General features: G+C 39.3%; 1 protein-coding gene and 1 pseudogene across 3 annotated transcripts in view; one reads left to right on the top strand and one right to left on the bottom strand.

Annotated features, from left to right (window-relative positions):
- Positions 1-618: 618 nt before the first annotated feature.
- Positions 619-3,285, bottom strand: LOC117034737 (NADH-ubiquinone oxidoreductase chain 1-like; annotated as a pseudogene).
- A 10,191-nt stretch (positions 3,286-13,476) lies between these two features.
- Positions 13,477-25,650, top strand: part of LOC117034926 (arylacetamide deacetylase) — a 32,458-nt gene continuing 20,284 nt past the window's right edge. Inside the window, exons 1-2 of one of the 3 annotated variants that reach the window (XM_033128421.1) lie at positions 13,609-13,745; positions 25,413-25,513. In XM_033128421.1, the coding sequence (XP_032984312.1) occupies positions 25,473-25,513 (41 nt within the window). In that variant the 5' untranslated portion in view covers positions 13,609-13,745; positions 25,413-25,472. Of the gene's footprint in view, positions 13,746-25,412; positions 25,514-25,650 lie in introns of those variants that run through there. The other 2 variants (XM_033128412.1, XM_033128431.1) reach the window with 2 other exon arrangements.

The following is a 25,650-nucleotide window of genomic DNA, read 5'->3' as shown; positions in this document are numbered from 1 at the left end:
CTGGCCTAACTCAGCTCGGATTAGCAGGCTTAGGGCGGTGCCCACTATTCCTGCTCAGGCACCAAACAGTAGGTATAGGGTGCCGATGTCTTTGTGATTTGTTGAAAAGAGTCAGCGGTTAATGAACATAGGTAAAATGGCCGAGTAGGCATTGGGCTGTAAACCTAAGTACAGGGGTTTAAGTCCCCTTTTTACCAAGTCTCGTAGTGTATACCACATATTGAATTGCAAATTCAAAGAAGCAGCTTCAATCCTGCCGGGGCTTCTCCCGCCTTTTCTTTCTACGCAGCGGGAGAAGTAGATTGAAGCCAGTTGATTAGGGTATTTAGCTGTTAACTAAAATTTCGTGGGATACAAGCCCACCAGTCTAGAAGGGCTTAGCTTAATTAAAGTGATTGATTTGCATTCAGTTGATGTAAGATAAAGTCTTGCAGTCCTTATCAACAGGAATTAAACGTACGTTCATTTGCTTAGGGCTTTGCTTAGGGCTTTGAAGGCTCTCGGTCTGTGTCTAACCTAAATTCCTAGTTTAGTGTCCATAGTACTGGGGCTAGGGGAAGTGTTAGGGTGGATAAAATGATTATTGGGTTTAGGAGGGTTGTTCATTTTGTGTTCTCGAATTGTCATTTGATTTTTATGTTGTTGGTGGATGGGAACATTGTTAGGGATGTGGTGTAGGTTAGTCGTATGTAGAAGTATAGGTTGAGTAGGGCGGTGATGGCTATTAGGGTTGGGAGGATAATGCTGTCGTTCTTTGTCAGTTCTTGGATAATTATTCATTTGGGTAGAAACCCTGATAGTGGGGGGAGGCCTCCTAGTGATAGTATGATTGCTAGGATGGATGCTGTTAATACGGGTATTTTGTTTCAGAGGTGTGATAGGGATAGTGTGGTGGTTGATGAGTTGGTCATGAATAATATAAAGGTTGTGGTTGTTATTAGAATATATAGGATTAGGTTGAGTAGTGCTATGGTGGGGTTGTAGGCTATGATGGCTGTCATTCAGCCCATGTGGGTGATTGAGGAGTATGCCAGGATTTTTCGTAGTTGGGTCTGGTTAAGTCCTCCTCATCCTCCGACTAGGATAGACAGGATAGATATGGTGAGTAAGATATCCAGGTTGATTGAGTGTGAGATTTGGTAAAGGATTGATAAGGGGGCTAGTTTTTGTCATGTGAGGAGGATGAGGCCTGATGATAGGGGAATGCCTTGTGTTACTTCGGGGACTCAGAAGTGGAATGGGGATAGGCCTAGTTTTATGGTGAGGGCTAGGGTTATGATAGCGGAGGCTGTTGGGCTAAGGATGTTTGTGACGGTTCATTGGCCGGAGTGAAGGAGGTTAATAATGATAGCTAGTATGAGTAGCATGGATGTGGTTGCTTGTGTGAGGAAGTACTTGGTGGAAGCTTCTGTGGATCGGGGGTTAGATCGTTTTATTATCATAGGAATAATGGCCAGTATGTTCATTTCGAAGCCGATTCAGACAAGTAATCAGTGTGAGCTTGTTATCACGATAAGGGTTCCTAGGATAATGGTGAGTGAGATTGTAGCGAAGATGAGTGGGTTTATTAGTACGGGAAGGATATGAACCAACATTTTCGGGGTATGGGCCCGATAGCTTACTTAGCTGACCTTACTGTAGAATGTGGTGTAATACGGTAGCACGAAGATTTTTGAAGTCTTAGGAGCAGGTTCAATTCCTGTAGTTCTAGAAATAAGGGGGCTTGAACCCCTATGGTTTACTCTATCAAAGTAACTCTTTTGTCAGACATATTTCTTATGTTTGTGGGGGGATGCCAGCTGTGATTACAGGTATTGCTACGTGTCATATGCATAGCACTAGGGTTAGGGGTAGGAAGTTTTTTCATAAGAGGTGCATTAGTTGGTCGTATCGGAATCGTGGGTATGATGCTCGGACTCATAGGAAGGAGATAGTGAGGAGTAGGGATTTGAGTACGAAATTGGTAGTGTAGAGTTCTGGCATGATTGGGTTGTGGTATGCTCCCAGGAAGAGAGTGGTTGTGAAGATGTTTATTATGATGATGTTGGCGAATTCGGCTAGGAAAAAGAGAGCGAAGGGGCCTCCGGCATATTCTACGTTGAACCCAGAAACAAGTTCAGATTCGCCCTCTGTTAGGTCGAATGGGGCTCGGTTAGTTTCTGCTAGGGTAGAGATGAATCATATTATAGCTAGGGGTCATGATGGGAAAATTAATCTTATGTGTTCTTGTGTGATAATTAGGGTCGATAGTGAGAAGGATCCGCTTAGTAGAAGTACAGATAGTAAGATGATTGCAAGGGTAACCTCGTAAGAGATTGTTTGTGCTACTGCTCCGATCAGGGCGTATTTGGAGTTTGAGGCTCAGCCAGATCATAGGATAGAGTAGATGGCTAGGCTTGATATAGCTAGTATAAACAGAACTCCTAAGTTGAGGTTGATTAGTGGGTATGGTATGGGAAGGGGGGTTCATATTGTTAGGGCTAGGGTGAGGGCTAGGACTGGTGCGATAATGAATATAGAGACTGATGATGTTAGGGGGCGTAGGGGTTCTTTGGTGAATAGTTTGACGGCGTTGGCAATTGGTTGGAGGAGTCCGTAGGGGCCTACGACGTTTGGCCCTTTGCGGAATTGCATATAACCCAGTACTTTTCGTTCAATGAGGGTGAGGAATGCTACGGCTAGGAGGATGGGGACGATTAGCAGCAGGAGGTTAATTATGAACATGTTGTTAGAGAGAGGAGTTGAACCTCTGGCTATAAAAGTTTAAGTTTTATGCAATTACCGGGCTCTGCCACTCTAACGGGCCCTGTTTCTTGGGCAGGGTTATTTGTGGTTACTAGATTAAGATTAAATCATCTATTAGCTTGAAGGCGCTTTAGTAAAGTGGGCCTTGCTTCTCTTGTCCTTTCGTACTGGGAGAGGCCTAGAACAGATAGAAACCGACCTGGATTACTCCGGTCTGAACTCAGATCACGTAGGACTTTAATCGTTGAACAAACGAACTGTTAATAGCGGCTGCACCATTAGGATGTCCTGATCCAACATCGAGGTCGTAAACCCTAATTGTTGATATGAACTCTTAAAAAGGATTGCGCTGTTATCCCTAGGGTAACTTGTTCCGTTGATCAAATTTTGGATCAATAAGTGATGTTGTGTTTTGACTGGTTAGTCTAGATTTTAATCACTCGGAGGTTTTTTTGTACTCCGAGGTCACCCCAACCTAAATTGCTAATCCATGATAAAGGGGAGTTGGGTCCTGGGTGGGAGGTAGTTTTTCTTTATTGGATTAGTTAATTAAAGCTCCATAGGGTCTTCTCGTCTTGTTATAGTATTCCCGCCTCTTCACGGGAAGGTCAATTTCACTGATTGGAAGTAAGAGACAGTAAAACCCTCGTGTGGCCATTCATACAAGTCCCTATTTAGGGAACAAGTGATTATGCTACCTTTGCACGGTCAGGATACCGCTGCCGTTGAACAGATGTCACTGGGCAGGCAGTGCCTCTAATACTTAAGATGCTAGAGGTGATGTTTTTGGTAAACAGGCAGGGTTTGTGTTTGCCGAGTTCCTTTTACTTCTTTTAATCTTTCCTTAATGCACTCCTGTGTTGGGTTAACAATTTATTTATGGTTTGGTCTTGGCTTTAGGCTGTGCGTGTGTTTGTTGTTAACTATCAGTGGAGTATCCGTTCTGATATAGGCTTGTGCTAGGAGAATTAATTCTTGTTACTCATATTAACAGTGTTGCTTCTATTTGATAATAGAATAGTCCAGTTGTGTGCATTAGGAGTTAGCTTGTTGTTTTAGGAATTAAGGTTGTGGGTTTGTTGAGCTTTAACGCTTTCTTAATTGGTGGCTGCTTTTAGGCCAACTATGGTATTGGTCATGGCTTACTCTCTAATAAAGGTTGTATCCTGTGTCTAGAGGGCTGTACCCCTTTAGACTAGTATTTAAACCTACATTGGAATTGTTGATTTTTTCAGGTAAGGTTTAAATTCGAACTGATATTCTGTCCTGGACTACCAGCTATCACCAGGCTCGGTAGGCTTTTCACCTCTAACTACAAATCTTCCCACTATTTTGCCACATAGACGGATTTGCTCTGTGAAGCTGTTTGTAGGTAGCTCGTCTGGTTTTGGGGTAACTAACTTAAGATCTCTTTGCTAGTTTGTTCTAGTTAAATCATTATGCAAAAGGTAAAAGGGGTAAGCTTTGCTGTTTTGTACTTTTAGTTATCTTTCATCGTTCCCTTGCGGTACTTTCTCTATAGCGCCAAGTGAGTTTTCTATCTCCTATACTATCACGGAAGTAAATGTTTTGGTTTAGTTAATTGTGGGGGTTGAGCTAAGTTGTGGTTGGGCTAGTACTTGTTCAAAGTGTTCATTGTGCGTGAAGTCTCCTGGGTGTAAGCCAGGTGCTTTGGTTTAAGCTACACTTTGATATATCCAAGCGCACTTTCCAGTACGCTTACCTTGTTACGACTTATCTCCTCTCATGTTACGGGTACGTGATAATAGGTTTGGGTGGGCGGTACCCTTATATTTGAGGAAGGTGACGGGCGGTGTGTGCGTGCTTCATGGCCTAATTCAACCAAGCTCTTTGTTCTCGGTTTACTACTAAATCCACCTTCTGCCCTCCGTTTCATGGGAGCTTTCGTATGTGATTTTAAGTGTTCTTTGATAAGAAAATGTAGCCCATCTCTTCCCAGCTCATGGGCTACACCTTGACCTAACGTTTTTATGCCTTATGTTTATGCTTACTACAGTTCCTTTTTAGGGTTTGCTGAGGATGGCGGTATATAGGCTGAATTGGCAAGGGCTGGTGAGGTCTATCGGGGTTTATCGATTATAGGACAGGCTCCTCTAGAGGGGTATAAAGCACCGCCAAGTCCTTTGAGTTTTAAGCTATTGCTAGTAGTACTCTGGCGAACAATGTTGTTGTGTTGATTGTTTAGGTTTAGGGCTAAGCATAGTGGGGTATCTAATCCCAGTTTGGGTCTTAGCTATCCTGTGTTCAGAATTCGTAAAGTCACTTTCGTAGTTTATTTTTATTTTAGCTAGGGCTTTTTACGGCTTAGCTAGAATTTAACTTTATTTTTTGTACTCTTAAACACGCTTTATGCCGTATTTCTGTTAATTTGGGTTAATCGTGTGACTGCGGTGGCTGGCACGAAATTTACCAACCCTAGGAATAGGTATAACTTAGTCAAACTTTCGTTCATGGCTTAATTTTTATCACTGCTGTTTCCCGTGGGGGTGTGGTTAAGCAAGGCGTTATGAGCTACTTTGTAGTGTGCTTGATGCCCGCTCCTTTTAATCAGGTGTGATTTAGAGGGCATTCTCACTGGGGTGTGGATACTTGCATGTGTAGTTTTACCTAGAACTAACAGAAAGGCGAGGACCAAGCCTATGTGTTTATGGAGTACTAGTACTCATCTAGGCATTTTCAGTGCCTTGCTTTGGTTGGTTAAGCTACATTAACAAGGGGGATTTGGTTTGAAGTGGGCATTAAAATTTATAGTTATGTTTGGATTGGTGGGGGGTGGGTTTCAGATCTAGGGGGATGGCTGTCTAAGGAAAATTAAATCATTAAAGTAGCAGGTTTGTATCAAGTGGGGGAAAAAGTTACGTTAGATCGCTGGGATTTGTAAGTTTATTGATAGTCATCTGATTATTAATAGAGGTTTAGTCTCGGTTGTGTCAGTTGTGCACTTGTTCTTGTTTTGGGGGTTTGGCAAGGCATTAATAGTCACATATGATACTAGGATTTAACGGGGGGTGGGGGGGTTTGGTGAGCCTATCTACTTAGTATGGGTGGGTGCGTGCGTACACGCTGCGTACACGCTGCGTACACGCTGCGTACACGCTGCGTACACGCTGCGTACACGCTGCGTACACGCTGCGTACACGCTGCGTACACGCTGCGTACACGCTGCGTACACGCTGCGTACACGCTGCGTACACGCTGCGTACACGCTGCGTACACGCTGCGTACACGCTGCGTACACGCTGCGTACACGCTGCGTACACGCTGCGTACACGCTGCGTACACGCTGCGTACACGCTGCGTACACGCTGCGTACACGCTGCGTACACGCTGCGTACACGCTGCGTACACGCTGCGTACACGCTGCGTACACGCTGCGTACACGCTGCGTACACGCTGCGTACACGCTGCGTACACGCTGCGTACACGCTGCGTACACGCTGCGTACACGCTGCGTACACGCTGCGTACACGCTGCGTACACGCTGCGTACACGCTGCGTACACGCTGCGTACACGCTGCGTACACGCTGCGTACACGCTGCGTACACGCTGCGTACACGCTGCGTACACGCTGCGTACACGCTGCGTACACGCTGCGTACACGCTGCGTACACGCTGCGTACACGCTGCGTACACGCTGCGTACACGCTGCGTACACGCTGCGTACACGCTGCGTACACGCTGCGTACACGCTGCGTACACGCTGCGTACACGCTGCGTACACGCTGCGTACACGCTGCGTACACGCTGCGTACACGCTGCGTACACGCTGCGTACACGCTGCGTACACGCTGCGTACACGCTGCGTACACGCTGCGTACACGCTGCGTACACGCTGCGTACACGCTGCGTACACGCTGCGTACACGCTGCGTACACATTGTTATGTCCTGTAACCATTGACTGAATAATACCCCGTTAGGGTTGAATCCAGTAGTTGCATCTTGGTTTGTCTGTTGAGCTGTTCCGTTCATGTTAGACCAATTTCTATGTCCTGTACCATTAACTTCATTCACCCTTTGATTTTGATGCCGGTCCCGAGCATGGTTCGATTTAAGCTCAGCTACAAGTTATTTGACTGTGTTAAGGCCTCTGACGGTGAGTCCAAGCATACCCCCAAAAATTAAAGATACCAAAGGCATGACACCACAGTTATGTGTCGGCATGGGCTGATTAGTCATTAATCCATCGAGATGTCTTATTTAAGAGGAAAGAATAGGCGATTTTAGGTGAGATGGCCCTGAAGAAAGAACCAGATGTCGTTTACTCCCCATTCCTAGAAACCCCCGCGGTTTATGGGCCCGGGGCGAGAAGAGGGATCCTTCTCGCAAGGGTTGCTGGTTTCACGTGAGTTGGTAGTCGAGAGATAACCCATTGGAGGTGATATGCGTGTTGTCTGGAATTGATTTGACTTAATGGGGTATGTACGATCAATCATTATATGTACTATGTAAAATCAAGCATTAACTTTGGTCATGGATATTCATGTATGTTAATGATCTTATGTACGACTTCAATTAATGTCTTATGTAATGTTTTAGTTATACTGTACTTGCTTATATGCATGGGGTAAATAATTTAATGTATGATTATACATAGTATGTACTATATAATGTATGGTCTAATTAACCTAATGCACGAAGTACATAGGGTGTAGGTGGTGGTGGGTTGATACTGGGGTGTTACAGTAAGTTGGTGTGATTCCATTCATATATGGGTCCAAGGAATAGTTTAAGTAGAATTTCAGCTTTGGGTGCTGATGGTGGAACTTGGAGTTTCTTCCTTGAGTCTATGGGGGAGTGTTGTTCCCCTTTTCTGGTTTACAAGACCAGGGTAATGTGATATACTACAGAGACTCTTCATTTCAATAGATGGTTTTCTGCGATGCTTGCAAGTGGTATTAGGACAAGGATAATTAGGAAGTATAGGATGGAGGTTAGCTGTCCGATGATGATGAATGGGTGTTCGACAGGTTGGCCTCCGATTTAGGTTAGTGTAAGGAGGTCCGCTACTAGGAGTCAGAATAGGCACTGGCTTAAGGGTCGGAATGCCATGCTGGGTTGTTTTGATGTGTGGAGCAGTGGGATGGCAGCTAGGATAAGGATGGATAGGACTAGGGCTACAACTCCACCAAGTTTATTTGGGATTGAACGGAGGATTGCGTAGGCAAATAGAAAGTACCACTCTGGTTTAATGTGGGGTGGGGTATTTAGTGGGTTGGCTGGAGTGTAGTTGTCTGGGTCGCCTAGTAGATCGGGGGCAAATAGGACTAGGGACAGTAATGCTATGAGTATTAGTACGAGGCCTAGGATATCTTTAATGGTGTAGTAGGGGTGGAATGGGATTATGTCTGCGTCTGATGGGATTCCGGTTGAATTGTTTTATCCTGTTTCATGGAGGAAGAGTAGATGGACTATGACTATGGCTGCGATAATGAAGGGTAGTAGGAAGTGCAGGGCGAAGAATCGGGTGAGCGTGGCTTTATCAACTGAGAACCCACCTCAGACTCATTCAACTAGGGTTATTCCGACGTATGGGATGGCTGAGAGAAGGTTTGTGATGACTGTTGCCCCTCAGAAGGATATTTGGCCTCATGGAAGTACGTAGCCTATGAATGCTGTGGCTATGACGGCGAAGAGGAGGATGATTCCGATGTTTCATGTTTCTGAGAATGTATAGGAGCCGTAGTAGATTCCTCGTCCTACGTGTAGGAACAGACAGATAAAGAATATGGAGGCTCCGTTGGCATGGAGATAGCGCAGGACTCAGCCGTAGTTGACGTCTCGGCAAATGTGGGTTACGGAGTAGAAGGCCGTGGCGGTGTCTGATGTGTAGTGTATTGCCAGGAAAAGTCCTGTGAGAATTTGGACGGCTAGGCAGACTCCCAGGAGGGATCCGAAGTTTCATCAGGAAGAGGTACTTGATGGGGCGGGTAGGTCAACGAATGAGTCGTTGATGATTTTGAATAGTGGGTGAGACTTGCGAATGTTGGTCATTACTGTTCTTATAGTTGAAATACAACGGTGATTTTTCATGTCATTAGTCGTGGTTAGATTCCATGTGAGAATAATGATGACATATATTGTATTCATTTTAAGTACCATTTTTGTTGTTAGTTTTGTTGGTTTTTCTTCTAAGCCGTCGCCTATTTATGGAGGGGTTGGGTTAATTGTGAGTGGAGGGGTTGGGTGTGGCATTGTGATAAGTTTTGGTGGGTCTTTTTTAGGGCTAATGGTGTTTTTGATTTATTTGGGGGGAATGTTGGTGGTGTTTGGTTATACTACTGCTATGGCTACGGAGCAGTATCCTGAGGTGTGGGTCTCTAATAAGGTTGTGTTGGGGGCTTTTGTCTCTGGCTTGGTTGTTGAGGTTGTATTTATTTTATGTGTGTTAAATAGTGAGGAGCTGAAAGGTGTGTTTGAGTTTAATGGTATAGGGGATTGGGTTATTAATAGTGTTGAAGATTCTGGGGTGTTCAGTAAGGAGGTGATGGGTGTGGCTGCTTTATATAGCTATGGGGTTTGACTGGTGATTGTTACTGGGTGATCCTTGCTTGTGGGAGTAGTTGTTATTTTAGAGGTTACTCATGGAGGGTAAGTACGATTAGGCTTAAGGTCAGTGTTAGGAGGAAGGAGAGGAAGTACAGTTTGATTTGGCCTTTTTGGCTTGATACTAGGGCAGAGGTTTTTATTTGGAGTAGAGAGATTGATTTAGGGAGGATGCTTTCTATTCAGGTTAAGTCTAGTAGCAGGGAGGCTGTTTTTTTGGCTGAGGGATAGGTTTGTTAGGGGTATGGAGCGGTGTATTACGGTAGGGAAATAGCCTAGTAGGTTGGAGAATTTGAATGAGGCTGAGGGGTGTTTGAACTTTAGGTTTTGTGTGGCTGAGCTTAGGTCTAGGGCAATGGTGAAGCCTAAGATAGTTATGGCTAGGGCGGTTATTTTTAGGTACCAGGGCATGGTTATTTGAGGTACAGTTATGGTGGGGATGGTGTTGGTAATGAAGAAGCCAGCAAAGATGCTTCCGATTAGGAGGCGCTTGATGGAATTTATTAGGTAGGGGTTGTTTTCGTTGATTAGAATGAGTGTGGGAAATCGGGGCTGGCCTAGTAGTGCAAAGAAGATGATTCGGGTGCTGTATACAGCTGTTAGGGAGGTAGCAACTAGGGTGATTAGGAGGGCTCAGGCGTTGGTATATGACGTGTTGGCTGATTCGATGATTAGGTCTTTGGAGTAGAATCCCGTTAGGAAAGGTATTCCTGTTAGTGCCAGGCTGCCTACGGTTAAGGCGGCGGTGGTGAAGGGGAGGGTTTTGTAGAGGCCTCCTATTTTTCGAATGCCTTGTTCATCTCCTAGGCTGTGGATAATGGAGCCGGAGCATAGGAATGACATGGCTTTAAAGAACGCGTGTGTGCAGATGTGGAGGAATGCTAGATGGGGCTGGTTGATGCCAATGGTTACTATTATTAGGCCCAGTTGGCTGGAGGTTGAGAAAGCTACAATTTTTTTGATATCATTTTGGGTGAGGGCGCAGATTGCTGTGAAGAGGGTGGTGATGGCCCCTATGCACAGTACTATGGATTGAATAGTTTTGTTGTTTTCGATTAGGGGGTAGAATCGGATGAGTAGAAATAACCCTGCTACAACTATTGTGCTGGAGTGGAGTAGGGCTGAGACGGGAGTTGGGCCTTCTATGGCTGATGGCAGTCATGGGTGGAGGCCGAATTGGGCTGATTTTCCTGTTGCGGCGAGGACGAGCCCTGCTAAGGGGAGATTAGTGTTGTCTAGGTTGAGTGAGAAGATCTGTTGAAGGTCCCATGTGTTAGTGTTGAAAAGGAATCAGGCCATGGCCATTAGAAAACCAACGTCTCCGATTCGGTTGTATAGGATGGCCTGTAGGGCTGCTGTGTTGGCGTCTGCTAGGCTGTATCACCATCCGATGAGGAGGAACGATATGATACCTACGCCCTCTCATCCGATGAAGAGCTGGAAGAGATTGTTGGCGGTTACTAGGATGAGCATTGTAATGAGGAATATGAGAAGGTACTTAAAGAATCGGTCGATATAGGGGTCTAGGTGCATGTATCATAAGGAGAATTCTATAATGGATCATGTGACGAATAGTGCTACGGGCATAAAAATTATGGAAAAGTAGTCTAGTTTGAAGCTTATTGAGATTTTTAGGGTTTGGATGGACACTCAGTGTCAGTTTATTAGAATCACTTCCTGTCCGGATTGAATATAGATTATTGTACACTGTTGGTTAAAACAAGTTTCATTGTTTGTTGGTCCAGAAAAAACTTCAGTTATGTTCAATAAGAATCTGACTGAGAAAGTTTATTAAAATCATACTTTTTTTCAGAGTATCAGTGTTAGAACAGTTGATGTGAAATACAGTATTTAGCAAGTAATGCTATAAATTGAAAGTTTTCATTTTGCACTACCTCTCATTCCATGCAAGAATCCCCTTGTCAATGTAGAAGAAGATGGTTATCCAACTTCTTGACAATAAACACACACACAGAAAGAGAGAGAGAGAGAGAGAGAGAGAGAGAGAGAGAGAGAGAGAGAGATTAGTGCCATTAATCAATAACAAATAGAATAAAATACCAGCCACAGTTGTATATTAACTGAGAAGGAATATGATGTATGAAAGAATAAGTAGTTATATATTAAACAGACACATTTTCCTTAAATAAAAAAAAAAAGGATTCACTAGATCTCCTTCAGTGCTCTTCATTTTAAAAGAATTTTAGCTGGGAAATGTTGCTTTCTCTAACTTACCAACCATCACCCTTTCCAAAGCATGTGGCTCATTGTAACCTTTGCCACACACCTTTACAATTTGTACATTATTCAGTTCTTATATTTATCGTGCTTCATGAAATATTTCAAAACCATCTATAGGAATTCCTTTAGCCCTTCCTCCCACCTCAAGGGGGAATGTTGACTTATGAGAGAATGTAACTTGTTTATGCAGAAAGGGAAAAGAAAGCAGATCATGAGGAAGTCTAAGAATCAGTGATTGTCTGGGAGACCAAGCATGTTCTTCCTAGGATTTCTATGTAAAGTGTAGAAATATAAAATTATCACAGAAGGCTATCTCTGAAGAAAAAAATCAATTCACATCATTTGCTAATTCTTATTAATATTTTGATTTCATTTTGTTTTATTTGAACTCTTTTTAGATATGACCTTCTGTTAAGATGGACAGTAGACAGTCTTGATGTTTTGTCAAGTAATTGCAGTGTTCGTAACACTTTAGGTCAGATGCCCATATAGCAAAATATTCTCAGCTTTCCTGAATGATTTATTATGCCCCAAATAAATCTGTCTCCCAGACGAAACTGACTATGGAAAAAAGCTGATGTCAGTACCTGCTGATTGCAGAGTTACAGAGAAAAGACAGATATAAGTAAGTAAAGAGAGAGGAAAGTCCTGACATTTCTAGCAGTCGTTCAAACAAAATTAAACAGTAACACTACATGGAAATTACTAGCTCCTCTGGATTTCCACTTCTCATTAATTTGCAGAGTATTAAGAAGAAAGACCTCAGAGCCAGAGGACTCAGGCCTTAATGATAACTTTGGAAATATGTAATGATGTGACCTTGGGAAAGAAATATAGCCTCTCATAATATTAGTTCATACATTTCACTGTTGATATGAGGATTGAGTGATATATTTAAAGTGATATGAGGATTAAGTCAGACAATACTTTAAACTTGGCATAATATTGTCTTGCTCCTCAAGAAAATTCTTATGGAGTTTGAGCAACTGAATCCTTGGGTCACTTAATCCAAACTATCTATATTTTGTGATGCCACCATTTCAAAAGATCGTTTCCAGGTCTTGTAGATTTTAACTACTTTTGTCTGGAAGTGACACACATTGATTTCTACCAGAGCCTTTTGGCCAGCACGAATCCCTAAACCTCACTTAACTGCAAGAGAAGGGATCTGAAAATTATATGGGCACATGGATATTCAGTGAACAGTGTCTCTGACACTGATACTTGGTTTTGTGTGATCTGCAAAAATTACTTAATCTTTTTAATTTCAAAATTTCTTATCTGAAATTTGAGACTAATTAAAGAACTGAGACAAATGGAGTTTTAATAAGCACTCATGGAAGACTGCACTGGCTTTGCTCCATACTACTGAATGAGCTTGTGCAACTCTCCAAACTTTCCTCAGTCTCACTTTATTTCTCCCTCATATGACAACAACCCCATTGAGGATTAACTAAGATTTAATTGTTTTAGTACACTGTGTGGGGTACAGAGTAAGTGCTCAAAAACTGTTAGCTAGCTCCATGATTGTTGTTTAATTTTAACATAATCAGTATTATTCATTGATATTTGTAGCATGACAAAATATTATCATAATATGAAATTCAAGTGAGCACATTCACCTTATTTGTAAAAGCTGTTAGTTTAAAAAATACTTTTCCTTCTCTCTGAGATTCATTATTTGAAACATAAACTGGGGTGTTTCTTGTATTTTTCTATGCCCTGTTTTTAAAAGGTATTCTGTACCTAGAAATTATTCAATAAATGTTTGTTTACTGACTTCCTAGCAACATAGTAAGAATGTGAACATGACAAAACTTGCAGACAGTAAGTGCCGTTTGTTGCATAGTTGTTTTTTTGTTGTGCTTTTTTTTTTTCCTGTCTATTTATGAGCAGCCAATGAAAAGATAACACACTGAGCAGTGAAATTTGTACTCAGGAAGTTAGATAACAGTTTATTATAGGCTGAAAAACTGGGTATGAAATTTCAGTCTGACTATTATTCCAAAGCATATTGCTGTGGTGCCCAAGTAGAAAGGTCAGAAAGGAAACGTCATGGGAAAAAAGACTATTTTGCTTCTGCTGGTGGGTATCCTCGGGGCATACTATGTTCACACACCTCTCCCGGACAATATTGAGGAGCCATGGAGACTAATCTGGATGAACACACAACTGAAAACTGTAACAAATTTGGTAAGTAGAGAATTTAATTGACTCTGAATACTTAAAAGTTTAATCAGGAGAAAAGAATGATCTGTTTTATTATTTAAAATTTTTTTCTACTGTCTGGGAAATTTTGCTCTTTAAATTTGCTTGCTGATATTAAAATCATTTTGTATATATATATATATATATATATATATATATATATATATATATATAAACTATTCCTTAATTCAGATGCATAACAGAATGAATATGGAGGAAGTAGACAAGTAGTTTTGATTTTAAATATTAAAAGACAAAAAATGCTGGCTGAGAAAAATAATAAAGCCTTCCTCTGAGTTTCAGGGCATGGATGCTGCCAGCTGAAGCATTTTAAAGTATAAACTCCATGAAATATAGGGTTGAGCAGCACCGTGCTTACAGAATTCTATGTAGTAATCTTGTATTCTGACATGAAAATGATTTCTTACTGAAATATTTGGAAAAAGGTCACTGGTAAAAAGGCAAGGAAACAGGACATGCGTGATTTCCAGGAAACAGGTGAGCTGCTGAGGTGACCTGGCAGCTGCCTGGCTGGGTTGTCCCCCCAGGTGACCATGGCTAGCCCTCAAAGACCTGTGGTTCTTTTGAAGTGAGGCTTATTACTTAGAAATGAAACCATACATTATCTTCTCTAACCTTTTCTGCAGCAAATTGCTGCAGGGGAAAAAAAAGATAAAACAAGGATAATCAACCTGATTAGTAGTAAAACACTTGGCTTATTATCTCTCTCCTTGTTTTATTTTTTGTTTTTTTTTGTTGTTGTTTTACACTCTTCTGTCATTTAATGTACCTCTGAATAAATGCAATACATGTCTTATTTTCATTTTTTTATTAGTGATTTAATCAGTTTTAGTAACTTCATTAGCACATGTTTTGTTGCATTTGGGTCAATTTCACAGGAATAAAGCTCTAAGCTTTATTTTTAGAAGTTATTGTTGAATTATATTTTAAATATTAATTTTGGTTCGTTGTTTTGATTTATATAACACACACATAGTCATCTTTGTATGTCTTCTAAAATGATGTCATTTTCTCTCTAGTACTTTTTAATCTTTCTCTACATTTTTCTTTCCTTTTGTTTGTTTTTCACATTTCTATCATATATAATACCTTGAGTTTATTTTAATTTGTCATTTATTTCTGAATTTTTTTCTACCAGTACCAGTTTTTAGTCTCTGATCATTTTTGACTAGCGATCACCTCCAAATACCTAGTTGTATCTTCCTTGAATTTGTGTATTTCTGCTTTGTGATGTTTCTTCTTATGTTATTTTAAAAATTTATTTTACAATATTGTGTAATATACTGGGGATGCCAAAAAAAATGAATACAAGTGGCTACTTGTATCAAGGTTGCTCGAGCAGTAGTTTGCCATAATCAGAAGTGTCTGGACACTGATAGTAACCACTTTAAGCTCCTCTTGTAATTGCAGAAGTCAAATGTGACTTGTATTCATCTTTTTTTATTGGTATACATTGAGTATTACAATTGCAGTAGTTTTTTCTTTTCTTAAAATGTGTATACTTTTTTTGGGCACTCTGTATTTGATCTACTTCGTAGCAACTTTTTCTAGTTTGTTTTTTTTCATGCGTTGGAGACTTACTATTCTTAGAGTACATAGTACCTTGCATTAATGTTTTATATATACAACTATTGTATTATTTCTAATTGAATGAGATGGCTTTTCTTGGACGAACTATTTTAAGAATGTCCTGGGGAAGAGAAGTAGGGTCAAGACTATTTTTCTTTCAATTTTTGTGCTCAAAAACTCTTATTGCTACAATTTATATATATATATATATATATATATATATATATATATATATATATATATATATATACAAAATTTTTATATATATAAAATTTGTATATAAAATTAAATATATATGTGTGTATATATATACACACCCATATATGTTTATGTATCTGTATTTTTATAAATTCTCACTTTTTAATTCTCTCCAGCCCTCCTGAATCCCCTGGTGCATCACTGACTGTTTGTTAGCAAAGGATACAGCTATGCTTTCCAGTCTTATCCTCCACTTTAGAAGTTCTTTCAGAGCTCAGTTACCTCTGGGCCTGCCTGGGCGATTTCTGAGTTTGTTTAGCTACTTCTTTCAGTAATCCAGCCTTCTTATGTTTCCTGCCCTTGGGAGTCTTTGATCATGGTGAGACTCTTTTATTCTTGGGGTAAATATTCATTATCTTCTTGTAGGCTCTACCTCCTGCAGGGCCCTCCACTGTCCTTTCTTGCCTATCACTGCCCTAACATCACCATTTTTGTGCAGTTCTGCAGGTTTCGGTTGCTTTGAGCCAGTACTGCACATAATTTGTAGTTCATGGGTTTCCTGTGACTCAGTCCTCGGCAGAAATAATTTATCTTTGTGATTATTGATCTGTTGTTTTCTTTCATGCTCTCCCATGGAAGAAAAATGTAGATTTACCTTAAAGTCTTCACTAAGTATTTTTAAAGAAAAAAATAATTTATTTGCTATATACATCAGGTTACCATATAATACGGCATCTTTTCTAAACCTTCATAAAGTCTAGGACCCATTGATGAAGTAGCTGAAGTTTTTCCAATCCTTCCTCCCTGTCCCCAACCCCAGAGGGGAAAAAAAAAAAAAAAACCTTTACAACTTTTTGATTGAATTTAATGCCATCTGGTCCTATTTTGTGCTTAACCAATCAATTTGAGCTTGAGATAAAGGATGATAATTCAAAGTTTTAATAATTCCGTGATGAAGATAAGTGAAAGTCATTGGATGGAATAAACTGTCAACTAGTCTGTGATGCAGAATTATTTCCTAGAATAAGAATATCAAATATAGGGAACTACAGTGCCAACACTGATGGATTGCTCAGCATTATCCTGAAAGATCTGTGAGGTTGCGTATGAGCTTGCTAAGACATAGCAAACACTCAGACTTATCCCAAGTTTGGGATTATATGCACTTGTGAAATGTGTTTTCCACCCTTACACCAGATTGTAAGGTTTTCCTTGGTTGCATTGGGACAGTTTGAAGCCCTAGATTTGAGATTATTTTGTTTAATATTACTTTTATTATCTTTTCTTCTCCTTTTTCTGCATTTGCCATTGATTTTTCTCGTCCTGCTTACTTCTTTTTGCTTCCATGGTCTTCTCAAAGATACATTGTTCTCCAAAGGATGAACATTTTGAAGTCCAATGATCATTTAAATTTCCAAATTGCCAAATAACCACACTTCATATGCAAAACTCTAATTTGGGTACAGTCAATGGCATAGACACTCTTTCTCAATTTTGAATCATTAGAACTTCAATCATTGTTTTTTCCTTAGGTGAAAGATACTTGTATGATGGATTAAGATACAAGACACAATTTTGCCTATACATCGAGGGATATAAATTCCAGAGTGAATCAGAATTTCCCCTCTATATCGTTTAATATTTCAAATTTACATCAAAAATTGCTTTCAGGGTATAGAGTCAGTATATAGAGAATAAGCTTATCTGAGAAGATATGTCCATTAAGCTACTGCTCTAATTCATTATACTTTACTAAAGGGAAGAGAGTCAAAGAAACTGTAAAACCCTGGTTACTCAGTTCGGACTACAGGGACACTGGGCAATATTTTGGCACATTGATGACTTCCTAGTCTTTGTTTTATGTATTATACTTTCTAGTACACTCTAAAAACTTGTGGAATTATAAAATTGCCTTAACAATATCATACTTATTATTTTCTTGTACTAGTTACAATTTACTATTTTCATAACTGAATTTCTGTCTTTAATTTGTATAATATAGTACCATTCTCTATCATTTAAAAATATTTATCTGAAACTAAACAGTCTCCTTCTTTGAGGATAAAATACTTGAGTCCAGTGATTTATGTTTTGAAAGAGGATCTTGTATTTTCTGTACTTAACTTTGATTTAAAGCTAGAGGGCCAACTCCATTAGCGTAAGTTACTTACGGGAAAAATGTTGACACCTACTTTATATCATACTTTGCAGAAATGCTAAGTTTATTTAAAATGTATGTTAAAACTAAGTAAATAAATGGTATGACCTGAATATCACCTTTCTATGTAAACAATTAAAACCAGAAGGCTTGATTATTTATGTGATTCCTTCAAAGTCACATTGTTAATTGGTTGGAGTGCTTGTAAAAAATCACACCCAGCAGAACAATGGGGAAACATGATTTAACACTCAGCAGAAATAAAGAGAACCGAAGACGGGCCACTGGGGTAGGAGGCTCCCCAACCTTCTGTCATCACACAGAGGAGCCGGTAGGGGACATCCTCCATGTTGAGGCATGGTCAATCAGTGTATAGAGCTGTCTGAGTGCGTGTGTGTGTGGGGGGGGGAGGTGTGTCCACAATGTAGACATGGAACATCCTTATAGCTGGTCTCTCAAAGCATGTCAGGTGGACTAAGCATTTCCATTTCATTCTCACATGCATGAGTTCTACTCTGGTGACAATTATGGCAGTCATGTCCTGAAAGTGTGTGCTTTTTGTAAGTCTAACTCCTCACGTCCTTTTGGGACAGCTGTTGGGCACCAATAAGTAATGCTATTTGCTTTTATGAACGTCTACCTAGGTGTAGCATGAATGGGCAGGGAAATGAAGCTGACCAGGGGAAACACCATTCCAGTAGACTGTTGGCCCTGCCCAAACCAAGGTGACCTCAGAGTTTGGTTTCTGCTCAGTCTCACACGAATGAAAGTTCTCTGAATACTGAGGGATCCTTCTCCACTGTATCCACAGTCACCCTTCCCCTACAATGAGCCTTTCATAATAATGGCCACTTGGGGACAACATATTGGCTGCTTAGGAGTTATGCCTGGCCCCAAAGTCAGACCTGGGCTTAAGTCCCACATCCAACACTTATTGCCTGGGTGGCATGAGCAGGTCTCTTAACCTCTCCTACATCAATATACTCAACTGAAAATCTGAGAATATATTACTACTTACACATTTTAATAAGAATTGAATGGGTACAGATGGAAGATACTGTACCTGGCAAAGATTAAAAACAATAAATATTGCTGTATTTATATATGTGTCCATAAAACTGTCAACATCATCAATGGATTTTTGTGATTTTACAGTCAGATATAATCATATGAAAAATACTGCCAACTGTACTTTGGCTATACTTAAAAAAATAAATATTGAAAATCACCTTCAGGTAAAATTTGTGGAAAAATACCTAAAAATTTTGATAGAGACAAATATCGACATGGATATGGATATGAATACAGATTTAGACATGGATTAGATATGGACATAAATAAGATATATACTCCATATAAATAAAGACAGTGCATTATATATAAGTGAATGTATATATTATGAGCTCTTAGTATCTTACGATCTATGTATCTATCATCACTGTATCTGTAGTTGATTACATGATGTCTTTTATCACTTATTTTGACTATAACTAACTTCTTAACTTAAGAAAAATCTAATAACAACTCCTAAATATATGTCCACATCATAACATTATTAATTTTGGATAGCATTAGTCTGAGACATTGGACTAAATAATACAGAATCATAATTGGATCTTTCAATACATGAATTAGAAAATTATAGATTATTGTCAATTTAGCTCACTCATTGTTTCACAGTGCCCACGATGCTTTTTTTAAAAAAAATGTTTTAAGTAATTTATTTGATCATTATATTCCATGATACATATATATAATATACACCTCATTTATTTTTCTGTTGGCTAATTAGAACATACTAAGCTGCTTGTTAATATTCTTATAAAGAAAGAATAGGACACCTATGTTCTGAAAATAGGTCCTCACAATGCAGCCCTCAACAGAGTTTCCAGTATAATTTCAACCATATAGCCCCAGAGTTAGTTATCTTCCAGATAAAATAGTTTTCATAAACCTTTATATTCCTTTTCTTCAGACATTTGATTAGTCGCACCTTTCTTACTACATCTAAAATTTTTAAACACTCATAATTTTTCAGATCTATCAGATTGAGATCAAATAGAGCACCCATCAGGAAGTTCCTTCATGAGGACTATATGCCACCAAAGTCAATAACCTAGAAGACATGGACAAGTTCTTAGAAACATATAGTCTTCCTAGGTTGAATCACAAAGAATTGGAAAACCTAAGTAGACTGACTCAACAGTAAGGAAATTGAATCAGTCACCTGAAACCTTCCCAGAAATGAAAGTCTGGGACCAGATGGCTTCAGTAGTAAATTCTACCAAACATTCAAAGAGGATCTAATACCTGTGCTATTCAAACTCTTCCAAAAAATTGAAGAAGAGACAATTACTCCCTAACTCATTTTATGAGGTCAACATTACCCTGATATCAAAACCTGGTAAGGATAACACACAAAAAAAGAAAATTATAGACAAATATCTCTGATGAATACAGATGCAAAAATCTTAAACAAAATTCTTGCGAATCTAATGCAACAATGCATAAAAAAGATTATACATCACAACCAAGTGGAGTTCATCCCCGGGAAACAAGGATGGTTCAACATACGCAAATCCATCGATGTGACACACCACATAAATAAAAATAAAGGACAAAAATAATATGTTTATATCAATAGATGCAGAAAAAGCGTTTGACAAGATAGAACATCCATTTATGATTAAAACACTTAATAAAATGGGTATAGAAGGAAAATACCTTAACATAATAAAGGCCATATATGACAGACCCTCAGATAATATCATAATTAATGATGAAAAACTGAAGCCCTTTGCTCTATGTTCAGGAACACAACAGGGCTGATCCCTAATTCCTCTGCTTTTCAACATAGTATTGAAAGTCCTCACCAGAGCAATCAGGCAAGAGAAAGAAATAAAAGGCATCCAAATTTTGAATGAAGAAGTTAAATTGTCACTTTGTGCAGATGATGTGATGCTATATCTAGAAAACCCTAAAGACTCCATGAAAAAGCTATTAGAAATAATAAATTAATACAGTAAAGTTGCTGGCTACAACATCAACAGGCAAAAGTCTATTGCATTCCTATGTACTAACAATGAAATCTCAGGAAAAAAAATAAAATAAAAAACAATTCCTTTGGCAACTGCAACAAAAGAAATTAAATACCTACGAATAAACTTAACCAAGGATGTGAAAAACCTATACACTGAAAACTATAAGACATTTTTAAAAGAATTGGAGAAGACACAAAGAAACGGAAAGACATTCCATGTTTATGGATTGGAAGAATAGACATAATTAAAATGGCCATATTACCCAAAGCAATATACAGATTTAATGCAATCCCCAACAAAACTCCAATGGCATTTTTTAAAGAAATAGAACAAAAAATCATCAGATCTGTATGGAACCACAAAAGACCCCGAATAGCCAAAGCAATCCTAAGAAAAACAATGCTGGAGGTATCACACTCCTTGACTTCAGCTTGTACTACAGGGCAACAATAATCAAAACAGTATGGTATTGGAAGAAAAACAGACACACAATCAAATGGAATAGAATTGAGAACCCAGAAATAAACCCACATAAATATGGACAGATAATTTTCAACAAAGAAGCCAAAAACATACAATGGAGAAAAGACAGACTCTCAATAAATGGTGCTGGGAGAACTGGAAAGCCATGTGCAAAAGAATGAAACTAGACTTCTGTTTGTCACAGTGTACCAAAATTAACTCAAAATGGATGAAAGACCTAAACAATAAACCTGAAACAATAAACTGCATAGAAGAAAATATATGCACTAAACTTATGGGCCTTGGGTTCAAAGAGGACTTTATGAATTTGACTTCAAATGCAAGGGAAGTATAAGCTGAAATAAACGAATGGGACTGTATCAAACTAAAAAGTTTCTGCCCAACAAAAGAAACCATCGACAAAATAAAGAGGCAACCAACTGAATGGGAGAAGATTTTTGCAAACCGTGCCTCCAATAAGGGGCTAATATCCAAAATATGCAAGGAACTCATGCAACTCATCATCATCAACAACAACAACAATAAAAACATAAACATTCCAATTAAAAAATGGGCAGAGGACCTGAATAGACATTTCTCCAAAGAGGACATACAAATGGCTAATAGACATGTGAAAAAATGCTCAATATCACTAATCATCAAAGAAATGCAAATCAAAACCACAATGAGATATCACCTCACGCCAGTCAGAATGGCTATCATCAACAAGACAAAAAGTAACAAGTGTTGGAGAGGCTGTGGAGAAAAAGGAACCCTCATACACTGTTGGTGGGAATGCAGACTGGTGCAGCCATTATGGAAGGCAGTGTGGAGGTTCCTCAAGAAATTACAAATAGAATTACCATATGACCCAGCTATCCCTCTCCTGGTTATCTATCCAAAAAATCTGAAAACGTTTATCCGTAAAGATATATGTGGCTCCGATGTTCATTGCAGCTTTATTTACAGTGGTCATGACATGGAAACAACCAAAGTGTTGTTTCTTCAATAGATGAATGGATAAAGAAGATGTGATATATATACACAATGGAATACTATTCTGCTATAAGAACAGATGAAATAGTGGCATTTGCGACAACATGGATGGATCTTGAGATTATTAATGCTAAGCGGAAAAAGTCAACGACCATATGCTTTCACTGATATGTGGTATATAAAACTGAAAACAACAAATGAACAAGACAAACACACGAAGAAACAAAACTCATAGACACAGACAACAGTTTAGTGCTTACCAGAGGGGGTGGGGGAAGAGGGGTGGTAGATGAGGGTAAAAGGAATCAAATATATGGTGATGGAAGGAGAACTGACTCTGGGTGGTAAACACACAATGTGATATATAGATGATGTAATACAGAAGTGTACACCTGAAACCTATGTGACTTTACTAATAATTTTACCCCAATAAACTTTAATTAAAAAAAAAAACAGAGAGACTTCCTTCATGTCGGTCAGTTAGAATGGATTCTCCTTGTCTTCCTACCCGAGGACCCTATTCAAAATCTCTCTTTATTCTGCCTTTTATTAGAGCTTATTTATGTGAATGTCAATTTTTACCAACAGTCCAAGAGTGTTGGAAACTGTATTACAGGCATGTTGCTTCTATCATACTTTGAACACATTGAGTATTCAGTACATTTTGTGAAATCATACCACATTCAGTTGTGTTGAAGAAATTTGCAGTCCAGGGCTTCCCCTGAGATTGGCCTGATTTCCTGCAGAGACTTCACTGCTACCCAGACTCCTCTCTGCTTTCTTCCTTCAGGCATCTCAGAGGATTACTGCTCCCAGAGCTCTTAAAGGGGATTCTCTTCAGTGAACTTGTCAGACCAATAAACACAGGCTATAAGTGTCTTTTTTTTAAAAAAAAAAAAAACCTAGGAAGGATGCAGGAATTATAGTTTATGTAAGGAAAAATGATAATTCAGTTAGAACTCTGCAAAAAAAAAATAGGAAATTTTCAAATTGAACCACAACAAAAAAGAGTAAAATGGTAAATTTTATGAAAGCTAAAATGTAAAGATGTGGTTATTAATATTTTAATGACAATTTCTTGATGCCAGTTCTCTTTTGGTAAATCTAGAGTATGGTTACATAGACAGGGGTTGTGTATAAAGGAAGAAAGAAGAGACACAGTTACTGAAACTGGAGTAAAAGAAGGAGCAAAAGAGCACAGAAAAATCCCAGGTCCTAAAATATATTTACACAATATATATCACAAAGCAAGTACTGACTTAGCTGTGTGTATGTGTGTGTGTGGCGGGGGAGGGTGTATATACCATTATATACCATATATCAGGATGCCAAAAAATGTATACACACTTTAAGAAATGGTATCTATTTTCAAGCAGTAGTTCGCCATAATCAGAAGTGTCTGCATGCTGGTGGAACCACTTTGAGCACCTCTTGTAATTGCAGAAGTTGAACATGACTTGTATTCATCTTTTGTTATTGGTATATATTGAGTATTACAATTTTAATACAGTTTTTCTCTTACTTAAAATGTATACATTTTTGACACCCTCTGTATATATGCTTATATATATTTATGCTCATATATATATACACATATACTCATACATATATAACACTGAACTATATATGAGTATGACTGTAGATAGTGTAGATAGACAATAGACAGATAGATAGATAGACAGATCCAAGACTCTTTAATCACTACTGGATCTGTTCTGTGGCAGAGCAGTTTGCAGGGTGGCCTTGAAACTGATGCAGAGCCTTATGTCTTTAGTTCCCACTCAAAACCAGCAGGCTGAGGCTTAAGCTTACTTGGTAGATAATTGTGAATATTTTGCCATCATGGCCTGAAGTGAGTGGGCCACTAAGCGATGTGCCTCTTTTTTAGTGAGGGTTGCAGGATAAAGCAACTTTCTCTAACTTTGGAGAGAGTACCACAATAAGCCATTGACTTCTGAATGCCTAGAAATTGACCAGAGTGGCAAGTCCCTAAATTTCCATGAGGTTTACCATGTATCCTTTGTCCCACTTCTGAATGACCAAATACCATACATAGCATATTTGCTATTTTCATTATGAACCAATGATATTCTGTGACATATAGACACAGTTGAGGTCTTTGTACACTAGATTATGCAGGAAGTAGAAGAGTTCCCAGAGACTTGAAGCAAGACAGTGATAGCCTACTGCTTTCTTTGCTAACTGGTAGAGAAAGAAAAAAGCTCAAATCACTAGCTACATCCTAGGCTGTGTTGATTTGCTCCATTAAAGAGTTCATATTTGGAATAGCAACTGCAATTGGAGTTACCAGTTGATTAAGTTAAAGGATAAAGCCAGATACTCATTAAAGTGGTAAGAACAGATTTTAATCAGTAATATACTATTGCAATCCCTATTGCAATCCCTATTGCAATCCCTATTGCAAGAGGGTCCAGCACGACCTGAACTCAACTTTGATTTGTACAGAGGTGACCAGATGTTTTAAAGGGAGAATTGGAGTAAGAGATAGAACAAGTGAAGGCTCAAGAGGTAGAAAGTAAAAAAAGACAATGGGTTGGTCAGTATAAATATGGTTATGTCAGCTGTGTCTGCTAGTTGGAAATTAGGATTCTATTCTTCCACAAACGGGAAGACAGAAGCCCTGTTCTTCCTAGTGGTTACATTCCAGAGGAATGGCAGTCAGGGCCTTGAGAAAGACACTCCTGAGTTGCAGGAGATACATATATATCTCACAGGGACAGAGGAAGGATTCACTATTGTAAGCCCTTTCTAGTAAATTCTCTCTCTATGAAAGGATAATCAAGGCCTGGTCTGTGAGGTGTTGGCCAGAACAAACAGTATATATTGGGGGCGGTATTGAAACTTCTCATCAGACACTTTAAGGCAGGGTTGGGGTCAGGTCATCATAGGGATGGGACCTGGTGCTTAATTTTGTTAGAAACTATTAGTGTTGAATTAAGTGTTCTCATGCGGGGAGAAGAGAGTGAATGAAATCTGTGCTAAGAATCTGTAGTTTTTATATGGCCAGGTGGAGGCCTAGTTGAGAAAGGACTCAGAGGAGCATGGCTAGTGTTTGGTCAAGGAGAGAAGCTTTGTCACTGTTAGACTGGTAACAGAAATCATCCACCCGTGAATTGTTCAAGTCTCTGTGGCATTAATCTTTGTGATTCCCTGGGATGTGCTATTGCTTTTGTTTTACTATTGCAGTAGGGAGGAGCAGTTTCAGATCATCTACATGGTCCTGACCTCCATAATATCTCTCAATTGATGGAACAAGAAGCCAACGTAAGGACGCTGTCAGTTACCAAGTATGTCTGTTTCTACTATTCCTTTAAAGAAACCGGGAACATAAACACAGCATGGATTTTCAGGCCCACTAGCCCCATTTTAATATGGAATCTGTCTAAAACACGATTTCATACTTGATATCCGTGAGCCCCCACTC

The sequence above is a fragment of the Rhinolophus ferrumequinum genome, chromosome 2 (assembly GCF_004115265.2).
Source record: "Rhinolophus ferrumequinum isolate MPI-CBG mRhiFer1 chromosome 2, mRhiFer1_v1.p, whole genome shotgun sequence".
In the NCBI taxonomy this organism is placed as follows: domain Eukaryota; kingdom Metazoa; phylum Chordata; class Mammalia; order Chiroptera; family Rhinolophidae; genus Rhinolophus; species Rhinolophus ferrumequinum.
Note: the sequence above shows the minus strand (reverse complement) of the source record. Positions and strands in the feature narration are given on the sequence as shown.